Source organism: Vipera berus (assembly GCF_964194415.1).
Source record: "Vipera berus genome assembly, contig: HAP1_SCAFFOLD_28, whole genome shotgun sequence".
Lineage (NCBI taxonomy): Eukaryota > Metazoa > Chordata > Lepidosauria > Squamata > Viperidae > Vipera > Vipera berus.
Window position 1 is genome coordinate 522,030 of NW_027673655.1, and position 14,467 is coordinate 536,496.

The 14,467-nt window shown below is 45.4% G+C and overlaps 1 protein-coding gene across 1 annotated transcript in view; it reads right to left on the reverse strand.

The window, feature by feature from the left end:
* LOC308679201 (vomeronasal type-2 receptor 26-like) overlaps positions 1 to 14,467 on the reverse strand; it is a gene marked incomplete at both ends in the record, with an annotated part of 108,065 nt that overhangs the window by 42,637 nt on the left and 50,961 nt on the right. The window contains one exon of the mRNA XM_081346794.1: positions 554 to 1,348. Coding sequence (XP_081202920.1) covers positions 554 to 1,348 — 795 coding nt within the window. The remainder of the gene's footprint in view (positions 1 to 553; positions 1,349 to 14,467) is intronic.

The following is a 14,467-nucleotide window of genomic DNA, read 5'->3' on the forward strand; positions in this document are numbered from 1 at the left end:
GGCATCCACAAGCGCAGCCTCATTCCAGGCGGAATCCTGGCTAAGCAGCCGAAAATCGCTGACCCTGCCTCAGAGCTTTCAGACGTCGAGTAGCAGTCTGCGGGTCATCTTCATCCACACTGTCAGGCTCACACAGCTGGGTCTCCATGGTGACCAAGTGGGAGGGGCCTGCCTGAGGGCTATCATCAGCAAGATCTTCAACACCCCCCTCCTCCTCTGAGTCGTCGTCTGACCCAACTGCCGAACCCACAGGCTGACCCTGAATCACAACAGCCCCCCCATGGCCTTCCCCACCCTGAGATACCTCATGTTCACTTAACGAGCCATGCATTTGCTCACACATTAAATTAGTGAATGGTCTAGAAGTTGGACTAGAAGACCCCCAAGGTCCCTTCCAACTCGGTTATTCTGTGAGGTTGATTTATTGATTTACCAGAGTCTTGGAGCACCTTTTCTAATTAACACAATCTCTCAGTTGGAGAATTAAGTCCTCTCCATCTCCTTTGGTTACCTTCCAAAAAGTAACTGATGGATCCTTGTCAGAAGCCCATACCTGCCATGGCTGCAGCCTTGGAGCCCCCAGCCTCTCTTTCACCTCCTTGCTTCTCCTCCTGGATCTGGAGGAATAGGCAGCGTTCAAGGCCTGGGCCAGAGTGTTAATGAAACTGTACATGTAGGGGTAATTTGGGAATTGGATCCTGTTCCTTTTCTCCTGTGTCTCCAGTGGGGCTTTCTGGGTGCATCTTCTCCGGCCTTTGACAGAAAAGACGTGCTTTGAAAGAGAACAATGAAAATAACTATCTTCAATCTGGGGTTCCAAAAATATAGAGGGCTCAAAAGGATAATATTTTTGCCTATATTTCTCCTGAAAAGCAAATGCCCAAATACTATGGACGTATTTGAGAAGTCTGTGCCTTCTAATTGCAAATTGGCCCAAGATTGTCAAGATCCAGACTTTCCCTTCAATGGCTCCTGGCAAACGCCTAAGTGCTAAATGGAAAGGAAGAAGTCTGTCCCAAATGGAATTATATTCTATGAAGTGAACAAAGACATTGACTTGACTCCACTTAGAGAGCGCATCTCTGAGGGCTGCTGTATATCCAGTTGTTGAAAATTGTTGTGCTATAACAACACAAATTCCATTCCTGACCAGCATAGGAGTGAAAGTCCTCATGAACCTCTCTCCCACCTCTGTGTCTGAAGCAAAGAGGCCAATCAAGGTCCATCTGAAATGGAGGAGCAGCTGGACAATTCCTGGGTACTGGATCCCTTGTTTGGGGAGCATCTGGTGGAAAAAGGGGAACTGAGTTTTATCAGTCAGAGTCTCTGAAACAGGCTCAACGCTGATCTGAAAAAGCAATGAAGAATGCTGTGTTATATTGGGGGGTCAGATCAAGTCCCAAATACTAGATTTTAATAACTCCTTATTAATAATTCCACATTATAATAGTTTACTGTGGACCAGTCATTAAGTCATATCAAAATGCATAATGTAGTACACAGAACATTAATAAGTCTCTGTATATAAACAGAAGTAGAGACGCGGTGGGATAGGACGCTGAGCTTGTTGATCAGAAGGTCGGCAGTTTGGCGGATCGAATCCCGAGTGCCGCGTAACAGAGTGACCACCTGTTACTTGTCCCAGCTTCTGCTAACCTAGCAGTTCGAAAGCACGTAAAAATGCAAGTAGAAAAATAGGGACCACTACAGTGGGAAGGTAACAGTGTTCCGTGCGCCTTTGGTGTCTAGTCATGCCGGCCACATGACCACGGAGATGTCCTCGGACAAGCGCTGGCTCTTCAGCTTTGAAACAGAGATGAGCACGGGCCCCTACAGTTGGAAACGACTAGCATATGGACAGTTCCATCTTATGGCTCGCGTACAATACTCTGGATCGGACTTGTGCGCCCTCAGAGGGGTTTCTCCCTCCTGGATACGACCAGCCTTCTTTTCTAACATTCCCCTTGATGACAGACCCAATTGCCGGGGTTCCGAGAGGTGGCTGGGCTTAACTAGGGGCCTCGAGTGGAGACGTGCTAAGAGGCCCCTGATAAAATTTTTAGCCGGTTATTTTAAAAGGTTAGGGAGGGGGAGGGAGGGTAGGGTAGGGAGGGAATCTTTAACCGGCACTCAGTCTGGACCTGTTAGAGGCCCTGACGGGACGGGGTCGGGGGGGGTGGCTGCTGGTTTTGGGAATGTGGGAGTAGGGCTTCAAATCCCCACGGCGATAGGGAATGGCAGCAGGTGTTTGCGCGGAGGGCCATATCAACACCTGGGATCGCGCCCCCGCTATCTCCGAGCGGTGGGGCGCTCCGACCCTCCGATTAGCACCCTCTTACCCGGGGATGAGGGTGATCAGGCCCCTGAGCTCAGGTTGGTCTATTTTAACGCTAGATCCGTAGTTAACAAAGCTCCCCTCATCCATGATCTGATCGAGGAGGAAGGTGCGGATCTAGCGTGCATCACGGAAACTTGGTTGGGTTCGGAGGGAGGGGTGCCTCTCACTGAGTTATGCCCGCCAGGTCTCCGGGTGCTGCACCAGCCACGGGCTCAGGGTAGGGGTGGTGGGGTGGCAGTGGTTATTCGGGAGACTTTGTGTCCCCGGGAGGCCACCATTGTCCAGATGGCCGGGAGTGAATCCCTCCTCTTGAGATGTGGTTCTCGGGTTCAGTTGGGTTTGTTGCTTACATACCTGGCGCCCAGCTGTGTGGCAACAGCCCTGCCTGAGCTGCTCGACACCCTCTCAGGGTTGGCGGTGGAGTTCCCCAGGCTTATAGTCCTGGGTGACTTCAACCTGCCGTCACTGGGAGGGTCGTCGGAGTTAGCTCGGGAGTTCATGGCTTCCATGACAGCCATGGGCCTGACCCAGGTTATTGAGGGCCCGACTCATGTGGGGGATCATACTCTCGACCTGGTATTCCTGTCTGGACAGTGGTTGGATGATCTGGGAGGGGGCTCCCCGTCCATCACCCCTCTGTCATGGTCAGATCACCACCTCCTGAGGCTGGTTTTCCGTCATGCCACCCCCCGCCGCTGGGCGGCGGAACCGACCAGGTGGTTCCACCCCAGGTGCCTAATGGACCCGGATCGATTCCAGAGGGCGCTTGGGCCTATACCTATCACCCTTACCCACAGCCCAGTCGATGCTCTGGTGGAGGCCTGGGAAACGGCTGCCACCAGGGCACTTGACTGCGTTGTACCCATGCGACCTCTGACCCGGCGCAGATCCCGTTGGGCCCCATGGTTCTCTGTGGAGCTCCGGGAGATGAAGCATCGGAGATGAGGTCTAGAGAGCGGTTGGAGATCCAGCCGATCCGAATCCGACCGATTGCAGTTAAGAACCTTTATAAGGTCTTATCTTGCGGCGATAAGGACGGCGAAGTCTAACTACTTTGCCGCCCTTATCGCGTCCGCAGATAATCGCCCGGCCGCCCTGTTTAGGGTGACTCGCTCCCTCCTTAACCAGGAGGTGAGAGAGGATCCATTGCAGGGACGAGCCGAGGAGTTTAGTCATCATCTGGCGGACAAAATCGCTCGGATCCGGACCGGCCTGGACTCTGACTGGGCAGAGTCTGATGTGGAGGAATCAGGCGGTCTTGAGCACGTTATCTGGACTGAGTTCGACCCTGTTTCCCCTGATGATGTGGACAGGATCATGGGGAGACTGAGCACCACCACCTGTTTGTTGGATCCGTGCCCCTCCTGGCTAGCTTATGCGGCTCGGGAGGGAACACGAGGCTGGTTCCATGCAGTAATAACTGCTTCTCTGAAGGAGGGTGTCTTCCGTGCCGCCTTGAAGGAGGCGATGGTGAGACCCCTTCTCAAGAAGCCTGCTTTGGACCCGGCTGCTTTAGACAACTACCGTCCAGTCTCCAACCTTCGCTTTCTGGCGAAGGTTGTTGAGAGTGTGGTGGCACATCAGCTCCCTCTGTTCCTGGAGGAAACTGATTATCTGGACCCGTACCAATCGGGTTTCAGGCCCGGACACAGCACGGAGACGGCATTGGTCACGCTGGTGAATGATCTCTGGAGGGCAAGGGACAGGGGTTGCTCCTCTGTCCTGGTCCTATTAGATCTCTCAGCAGCTTTCGATACCATCGACCATGGTATCCTGCTCCGGCGTCTCAGGGGGTTGGGAGTGGGAGGCACCGTTTTACGGTGGTTCTCCTCCTACCTCCAGGGCCGCTCGCAGTCGGTGTTGACGGGAGGGCAGAGATCCGCCCCGAGGCCTCTCATTTGTGGAGTCCCTCAGGGGTCGGTTCTCTCGCCTCTCCTGTTCAACATCTATATGAAGCCGCTGGGCGAGATCATTCGTGGCTTCGGGGTGGGGTATCACCCCGAAGTGCTGATGATACCCAACTTTTTCTTTCCACCCCGAACCAACCCAGCGATGCCCTCTCCGTGATGTCCCGGTGCCTGGAGGCGGTTCAGGTCTGGATGGGGAGAAACAGGCTTCGTCTCAATCCCGCCAAGACTGAGTGGCTGTGCATATCGGCATCTCGGGTTAACCAAGTTATTCCACCTCTAACGATGGTGGGTGAGGTGTTACCCCCCGTTGATAGGGCTCGCAACTTGGGCGTCCTCCTGGATTCACGGCTCAATTTTGAAGATCACATAGGAGCCATGACCAGGGGGGCTTTTGCACAGGTTCGCCTGGTGCGCCAGTTGCGTCCCTATCTGGACCGAGACGCCCTACGCACAGTTACTCATGCGCTTGTGACCTCCCATTTGGACTACTGTAACGCTCTCTACATGGGGCTGCCCTTGAAGACCACTCGGAGGCTTCAACTGGTGCAGAATGCGGCCGCGCGAGTTGTAATGGGGGTCTCCCGATACTCCCATGTAACACCTCTACTCCGCGAGCTGCATTGGCTTCCGGTTGCCCTCCAGGTGAAATTCAAGGTGCTGGTTATTACCTATAAAGCCCTACATGGCCTGGGTCCGGGGTATTTGAGGGAACACCTGCTGCCGGCATCAAACGCCCTTCGCCCAGTGCGCTCCCACAGGGAGGGTCTGCTCAGGGTCCCGCCGGTAAGAGATTGCCGGCGGGTGACACCCAGGGATAGGACCTTCTCAGTGGGGGCGCCTGCCCTCTGGAACCAGCTGCCGGTGGAGCTGAGGACTGCTCCCGACCTCCGATCATTCCGCCGGGGCCTGAAGACCTGGCTCTTTGAGCTCTCGGGCCCAGGCTGAGGAGACATTCATTTTAATTGGGGTTTTTAATAGTACAGGGCTGATTTAATATTTTTTAAATTGGGTTTTAACTTTTGTATGGTTGATTTTTAACTCCCTGTAAACCGCCCTGAGTCCTCAGGGAAAGGGCGGTATATAAATGCAATAAATAAATAAATAAATAGCACGCATGTGCGGGGGAACCTTTACCTTTACCTTTATATAAACAGAATGCAGAAATAAACTAAATAAGAAAGAATAAGAATAAAGAATGTACATTATTTCTTTATCCCCCCTACAATTTACTACCCCTTCATGGATTACTGCCTTGTCGTGGCGAAGGGGCTTGCGTAATTCAATGAAGCTAAGAGCTATGCCGTGTAGGGCCACCCAAGACGGAAAGGTCATAGCAGAGAGTTCTGACAAAACGTGATCCACTGGAGAAGGAAATGGCAACCCACTCCAGTATCTTTGCCATGAAAACCCTATGGACAGTACCAAAAGGCAAAACAATATGACGCTGGAAGATGAGCCCCTCAGGTCGGAAGGCATCCAATATGCTACTGGGGAAGAGCAGAGGGCTAGTACTAGTAGCGCCAGAAAGAATGAAGCGACTGTGCCAAAGCCGAAAGGACGCTCAGCTGTGGATGTCACAGTAGTCCAAGTCTATGCCCCAACCACCAGTGCTGAAGAGGATGAAATTGACCAGTTCTATGAAGCCCTAGAGCACCTTGTAGAACTAACACCCAAAAATGATGTCCTTATCACCACGGGGGATTGGAATGCTAAAGTAGGAAGCCGAAAGATAACTGGAATAACAGGCAAGTTTGGCCTTGGAGTACAACATGAAGCAGGGCACAGGCTGATAGAATTTTGTCAAGGGAATACGATGGTCATAGCAAACACTCTTTTCCAACAACCCAAGAGACAGCTTTACACATGGACGTCACCAGACGGTCAACACAGAAATCAGATTGACTATATGCTCTGCAGCCAAAGATGGAGAAGCTCTATGCAGTCAGTAAAAAACAAGACCAGGAGCTGACTGTGGCTCAGACCATGAGCTTCTTGTTGCAAAGTTTAGGCTTAAATTAAAGAAAGTAGGGAAAAGCGCTAGGCCAGTCAGGTATGAATTAAATCATATCCCTATTGAATATACAGTAGAGGTGACAAATAGATTTAAGGAATTAGATCTGATAGACAGAGTGCCTGAAGAATTATGGACAGAGGTTCGCAACATTGTTCAACAGGTAGCAACCAAAACCATCCCAAAGAAAAAGAAATGCAAGAAAGCAAAATGGCTGTCTGAGGAAGCTTTGCAAATAGCTGAGGAAAGGAGGGAAGTGAAAGGCAAGGGAGAAAAAGAAAGATACGCCCTATTGAATGCAGAATTCCAGAGAATAGCTAGAAGAGATAAGAATGCCTTCTTAAATGAACAATGCAAAGAAATAGAAGAAAACAATAGAATAGGGAGGACCAGAGATCTTTTCAAGAAAATTGGAGAGATGAAAGGAACGTTTCATGCAAAAATGGGCATGATAAAGGACCAAAATGGCAGGGACCTAACAGAGGCAGAAGAGATTAAGAAGAGGTGGCAAAATTACACAGAAGAATTATACAAGAATGAGCTTAACGTCCCTGATAATCACAATGAGGTGGTCACTGACCTCGAGCCAGACATCCTAGAATGTGAAGTGAAGTGGGCCTTAGAAAAGCTGAGCAACAACAAAGCTAGTGGAGGTGACAGTATTCCAGCTGAGCTATTCAAAATCTTAAAAGACGATGCAGTAAAAGTGCTACACTCAATTTGTCAGCAAATTTGGAAAACTCAACAGTGGCCACAGGATTGGAAAAGATCAGTTTACATTCCAATTCCAAAGAAAGGCAGTGCCAAAGAATGTTCAAACTATTGCACCATTGCACTCATCTCTCATGCTAGTAAAGTTATGCTTAAAATCCTACAGGCTAGACTTCAGCAGTATGTGGATCGAGAACTACCAGAAGTACAGGCAGGATTTCGAAGAGGCAGAGGAACTAGAGATCAAATTGCTAACATACGCTGGATCATGGAGAAAGCTAGAGAGTTCCAGAAAAACATCTACTTCTGCTTCATTGATTATGCTAAAGCCTTTGATTGTGTGGATCATAACAAACTGTGGCAAGTTCTTAAAGAGATGGGCGTAGCAGACCATCTTATTTGTCTCTTGAGAAACCTATATGTGGTCCAAGAAGCAACAGTGAGAACTGGACACGGAACCACTGATTGGTTCAAAATTGGGAAAGGAGTCCGGCAAGGCTGTATACTGTCGCCCTGCCTATTTAACTTATATGCAGAGCACATCATGAGAAAGGCAGGGCTAGATGAATCAAAAGTTGGAATTAAGGAGGACTTCCTGTGACGTCACGACGGAGCAGAGCAGGCTAGGGACTCTCTCCTGAAGCCGACAACTCCGTTTGCTGCGTTTGATGGCAAATCAAAGCCATCCTCGAGCGGGAAAAGCTTGGGGAAAGTGAGGAGAGCATTCCAGCTCCGAAGCAGAGTGCAACTGTGAAGGGAAGCTGAAGAACTCCCCGGGATCAGACGTGTCAAGAAGATGCCTGTAATGGCGTCCCGGAGCCGTGACTTGCTGTAACCTGGAAGCCAGAACATCCTGGTAATCTCATCTGTTCTAAACCGCAATCTATTTTAACTTTGAACAAAGTGAGGAAGTGAACTGGAAGCTTGTTCTTAAGAGCTTGGAGTTAGCTAACGTGAACCAGCCCGAGTGGAGAAAGTGGCAAGGGAAATGAAAGGCGAACTGTTACAAACTGTTTGACAGCAGACTGGAGAAGTTTATGAAAGGAATACTAGAATCTATCTTTTGGAAATAATATTCTCTTTGCTGCTGCTTACAAGACAAGATTATTTTGACCTGTGTTGGGAAAGGATACTGACGGATTTAAACTTTAGGCTTTTCTCCTCCTTTTTCTCGGAACAGAGACCAGACACCATTTGCATGAACTGTGAAACTTGATCTGCTTGCTGTTTTCTGAACAAAGTGGTGATCTCTACCCCCATCTAGTGACTAAACGACTAACAAACTCATCTTACAATTTAACTTTAATTAACTATAGTTCCTTTTTTTTAGGAATTATTTATTAGAATTAGTTTGGTCATTGGTTATTAACTTTTATTTATAGTTAAATATTAATCCAGCTGTTTAATCAAACCTATATTGACTAAGTTTACTATCATTAATAGTGTGTAAGATTGTAATTATTAGTTATTATTACTATTCTTAGTGCTATTATTAATTATATTAAGCCACAAAAGTAAGTAATATTAATACTAGAAGCTGAAAATACCTTATTTAAAATATATTGAAATTAATAATAGGTTAATTATTATGATTTAACCCAATCTATCTATGTATCCTTTTTGACTTTAGAATTATATTAGAATACTAGGCACTCGATCTCTAAAAGGGAGATACATGGGGCGGAGCCAAGATGGCGGAGAGGCAGCAAAGGCTGTAAAGAGCTCCTCCAAAAGTAAAGGTTTTATTTTATTTTACTTTATTTTAACTTTTTAACCTCTTTTAATATTGTATTTTAACCTACCTCTTTTAAACTTTTAAACCCATTTTTAACCCATTTTAACCTTTTAAACCATAGTTTTAAACTTATTTTTAAACCTGTTTTAACAAACCTGAATGGGGAAAAGAAGGAAGAGACAGCACTCTGCAGCAGAAAGTATATCCAAGCCTTTGAAGCAGCAGAAAATGGAGGATTATATTGCAAACAGACAGTCTGCTCCAGTAAGTAACTCATTCGCAGGCACCTTATCAGATAAATTTAATTTATGTGACTCATTGGAAGGGGACTTACAAACTGAACTGGAGAGCAGACAGCGTGTGGAGTTGTCCTCCTCCCTCTTGGAGAATGGCTCCCCTCCTTGGAATCTGGCAACAGCCTCTTTTACACAGGAGGGAGATGTAGCAAATTTGAAGGGGGAAAATGTGACAGACTTCCTCTCTAGACAATGTTTGCTTACAGCCCAAACTGTAAACTCAATATATAATCTCTTGTCAATTGTCATGGATAAGGTTGATTGTCTGAAAGAGTCTTTTGCAGAGTTTGTTAGGAGCCACCCAAATACTGTGGAAGGACTTGGGAGGATAACCATGGACAGACATGGGATGGCTAACTCAGAAGGTGAAAGTAGAGAAGGACCTTGTTCTCCTCCCAAAAATTTGAACACCTACAGAGAAAACACTCAATCAGGCAAAGGTCTAAGAGATGACCAATATAACTACAGTCTGCAAACTAACCAGGTTACTTTGCAAATTTATGACAAGAGAGTAAATAGAGGGCGTTGGAACAATAGAAAAGCTATTAGGCTGTCCCTGAGCCAGCTGCTCCGCTGTGAATTCACTCTGATAGATCTACTTCATGTAGAGTGGTTGCCAGCAAGAACACAATGTATGAGAATTCTCCTATCATTCAAGCAGCCCACAATTCCCTCCATGCTCTTCAGAATGAAGCCCTTTCCGAGCTTTTTCTCTATATTTCCAATAAGGGTCTTTTGCTCAGAAAAAGTGTGCCCACTCCTGAAACAGCATCACCAAGAGGGAACTGTCGCTTTAAATCTAGGCTGCAACAGCCCCCACACTACTAAGCCTGAGGCTGCTGCAACTGAACTGACCCTGAGAAAGCAAAGAAGCAATATACGAACTGTGTTACCCACAGCTGCAGGAACTGCTGAGGATGTGCCAGAGGAAATGTTGATTGACCTATTCAGTGCATTGCCAGAACCTGAGCAAGTTAACATCATTCAAAGATTGGACGACCTAAAAGAGGCACTGACAACAACCCAATCTACAGCAAAGCCTCTATTTAATTTGGCTCCACTAAACACGCAACCTTGTGACAAGATATTTAATCAACAATCTGCCTTTACCTCAACAGTAAAAAAAGGTGTTGTCACACAGGCTGAGAGTGGAGTAACTGCACTGACTGACCCAGCCTCTGAGAAACAACTGAAAGACAAAGGGCTTCATCACACAGTGCCCCCTAAGCTGACAAACACTAAGGACATAATCCAGCTTCCATCCTCATCTGATTTAGAAGTTCCCACAACATCTCTCCACAAGATGAACCCTCAGCCATGCCCCTCCAAAAATGGACATAAATTTACATTTATAGACTTAAGCCAGAGTACCTGCTCTTTGGAAAAAAAATCATTCTTGGAGCAAGAGCAGAGGCACACTGGCAACCAAGATATAGAGGAGCAACAACAAGTTCTGCAACCCACGAGGAGAAATATCGAACCTCACAACAACTGTGTTTATATGGGAAGCTTAGATGATATTGACCCAGCTCCATTGTCAAGTTGACATCTGGCATTTTCACCATCTAGCCAATCAACCAAGTCAGACCACGTTGCTTCTGAGAACCCCATACAGTTGATGACCTGGAACATAGCTGGCTGGAAAAGGATGGTTGATAGTGGACTAATGAGGTTTCTTTCTAGATTTGACGTAATAGCCTTTCAAGAAACCTGGCTAACTGAAGTGGATGAACCAGTACAATTGCCAGGCTTTCAGGGATGGGCCTCCCCAGCCCTAAAAACAAAGAAAAAAGGGAGACCCTCTGGTGGGCTATGCATTCTTATAAAGGAAGAGTTGCAATGGCAGGGAGAGAAATTATATAACGAAGATAAGTATCCGTACTTTCTAGCTGTCAAATTTGAATATGACCAGTTTGAGTTAATATTGGTAAATGTGTACATTCCTCCAAGCACATCCCAGCACTATAATTTTGAATATTGGATGGGCTTGGAAGTTATCTTAGAAGATATATCTATATTGTACCCTCAGTCCATAGTGGTATTATTAGGAGATCTGAACGCTAGACTGGGTCCCTCTCTGTATGAGCTTGCCCAGAAGAAGGGAATCCCAGGGGAGTTCTTTGATAACCATCCTCAGTGGCTCTCAAGAGACTGTAAAAGTAATGCCGCTGGCCTGCTCCTAGTCTCCTTAATTTTTAAGGGTAATCTCCAAATTTTGGGAGGTAAGGACAAGAATTATACATACCCTTATACATACCACTCAGCCAATTCAATTAGTGTACTGGATCTCTTTTGTGTGTCTAGAGATAAGGCTGACCTCTTCTCAGAGGTCACAGTACACCTTAGCGACAATAGCGACCATCAGCCTGTAAGTGTGACATTGCGAGGCCGCTCATATTTAAGACCATATAACATGGCTGACAGATGGCTCACCAAAAATGTAGAGGTGACCCAAAATAAAAGGTTAATTTGGGCCAAAGTTGATACTAAGGCAATATTAGAATGCCTTAAAACAGAGAATGCTACTAAGTGGGCTAGAACAATACAGTCATCTACTACTGACTGGATGTCAGCCTTCAATGCATTCTCCAATCTGTGTAACATACTGAAGAAACACCTAACAGCTAAACCTACTACAAAAAGAGCCCAAGTGGGTAGACCTCGCTGGTTTGATCCTGATTGCCAGCGACAGAAAAAGAAATTGAAGGCAGCCATGAGGCTTGCCCAGAGGAACCCTACTGCCCATATACAAGCTAAGATGCTGCACACAAGAAGGGAATATAAAAAAAACTATAACATTAAAGAAAAAACATTTTGCCATTTCAATCTGGTCAGAACTTGAGTTGGCTGCCAGAAGTCATAATTCAGTATTATTTTGGCACTCAGTAGCAGGTATTCTGAAGGAACGGAGATTTGCATTTGACATACCAATCTCTGCTGCGGACTGGGAGAATTATTATCAGTGCTTGTTTGCCCCCACCGAACCGGTAAAGAAATTATTTTTAAACAGTGATTTGGTAAATCCTAGAACTCTCCCCCCTTGGCCACCAGTCTCAGAAAAGGAGATACAGTCCATCATTAAAAGCTTAAAAAGCAATAAAGCCCCAGGCGAGGATTTTTTACCAGCAGAATTATTTAAGAAATTTCCCAACTGGTGGGGCCCTGTATTAGCAGGTCTTTTTACACACATAAATAACACCTGCCATATACCAGACGGGTGGAAGATGGCAATAGTTGTCCCTATATATAAAAAAGGGAATAAAAAGGATCCTAGTAATTATAGGCCCATCAGCCTGATTGACATTGTAGCAAAAATATATGCTAGGTACCTTTTGAACAGAATTGAAATCTGGGTAGAGGAAAACAACATCCTCACAGAAGAACAAGCAGGTTTTAGACAGAACAGATCTACTATTGATAACTGCTTTGTTTTGAACCATCTAATTGCCAAATATGCCTATAAGAGGAGACCCCTGTTTGCTGCTTTTATAGATCTTACAGCAGCATTTGATATGGTAAATAGAGACGTACTATGGAGTAAATTGACATCTCTTAAAATAGAACCCAGACTCCTGGCTTTGATTAAAGCCCTTTACACAAGTACCTGTTTGAGGGTGCGGTATGGGGTTAATGGGGCCCTGACTAACAGGATTCACACAAATAAAGGGATAAGGCAAGGGTGTATCCTGGCCCCATTATTATTTAATTTATACATCAATGATTTGCCAGGGTTAATGAAGGATACCATGGTACACATGCCGATGATCCTAAATACTTACTGTAACAGCTTGCTTTATGCTGAAGATATGATTTTATTATCATACTCACAAGTAGGATTACGTAGGCTATTAAGAAGATTCAGCTCTTATTGCCAGGATAACTCCCTAATTATTAGCAAATCCAAATCGAAAATAATGGTGTTTAGAAGAAACCATCAGAGACATAAGTGGCAATTAGACGGTGAACCAATTGAACAGGTTAATACCTTTGTATATTTGGGAGTAACTTTTTCCAAGACTGGATCTTGGGCCTGCCATCATCAACGGAGTACATTTAGAGCAAAAGCCCATTTGAATTTATTGCTCAAACTAAAGAACCATAGTTACCCAGGGTCCCTAGCTCCACTACTCAAAGTTTATAAGGCTAAGGTTACGACAATGCTCTTGTATGGAGCAGAAATTTGGGGTCTTTATTCAACCACAGTCCCAGCATCTGAGATGCATTTTGGGTGTAGATCCAAGAACATCTGCTGCAGCATTTAGAGCTGAATTGGGAATTCATACAATTCAGGCATTATCTAAAATTAGAGTTTATAACTACTGGTGCAAAGTTAATGAAATGGAGACTGATAGACTCCCCAAATTATGCCTACTAGAGCAAATAAAACTGCAATCACAAATCTCCTGGATCACCAAACTAACAAATTTTGTAAGAAGCTGTGGCCTTCCTGTTTCTTGCGTAACAGGAGAACAATCTAAAAAAAGAGTTGCCCAAAGAATTAAGGATATAGAAGCACAAACTGATATAGCTATCCTTAGTAAGGTGGGTAACTTGAAATGGCTGAGTAAATACAAATGTACTTTTCAAGTGGACAGTTATTTGAAGTTACAACTCCCAAAACATCTTAGGGAGATATTTACGAGAGCGAGATTCGAACAGCTTGATACAATGGTCAGATATGGGAGATTTCATGCTATACCGTACAATGAGCGTCTCTGCATTTGCGGAGCGGCACATCCTATTTGACTGTTGTTTGTATAAGAGGGTGAGAGACAGGTATCTTGGTCTATATACCAAACGAATGACCCATTGGGATCCCCATATCAAAATAACTTACCTTATGTCCGGCCAGAACTTGAAAATAACATCCAACGTAGCACAGTATTTGAACAAAATGATCCAGTTAAGATCTGCATATGTGGGACTGATTGGGGTAGATTGTAAGGGCGACTCCGAAATATAATGTTTCCATATTTTATCCATATCTTAAATTTGCATTTTATTACTATTTTAACTTAAATTGTATTTTAATTCCATTTTAAATTGTATTTTATCAAATTCCATTTCGGATTGCTTTTATCTAGTTTTGGTGACGGTTTGTTGCTGGAACTTTTACTTTGATATGGCCCAAGGGCTAATCAATAAAGTTGTTGTTTAATATTAGAATACTAAGATAGTGGAATTTGAGATTAGGAAGGTAAAGGAAATATATTATTACTGTGAAACTGAATGATATAGACCAGAGAACGTGGTGGTGTACAATTGGCTGGAGGGATATTTTAGAATTCCCAAAGATGGCAACAACTACCACAACCACATCCTTCAAAAAGAAGACACTTACAGCTTCCTCCTCCCCCGTGACAACGATTCCACAGATGCTGAAGAAATCTGCAGAAGATATCCCAGCTACAAGCCAATCCTTAACTATACCCCAAGAATGGCAAGACATGCTTAAATCAATACAGG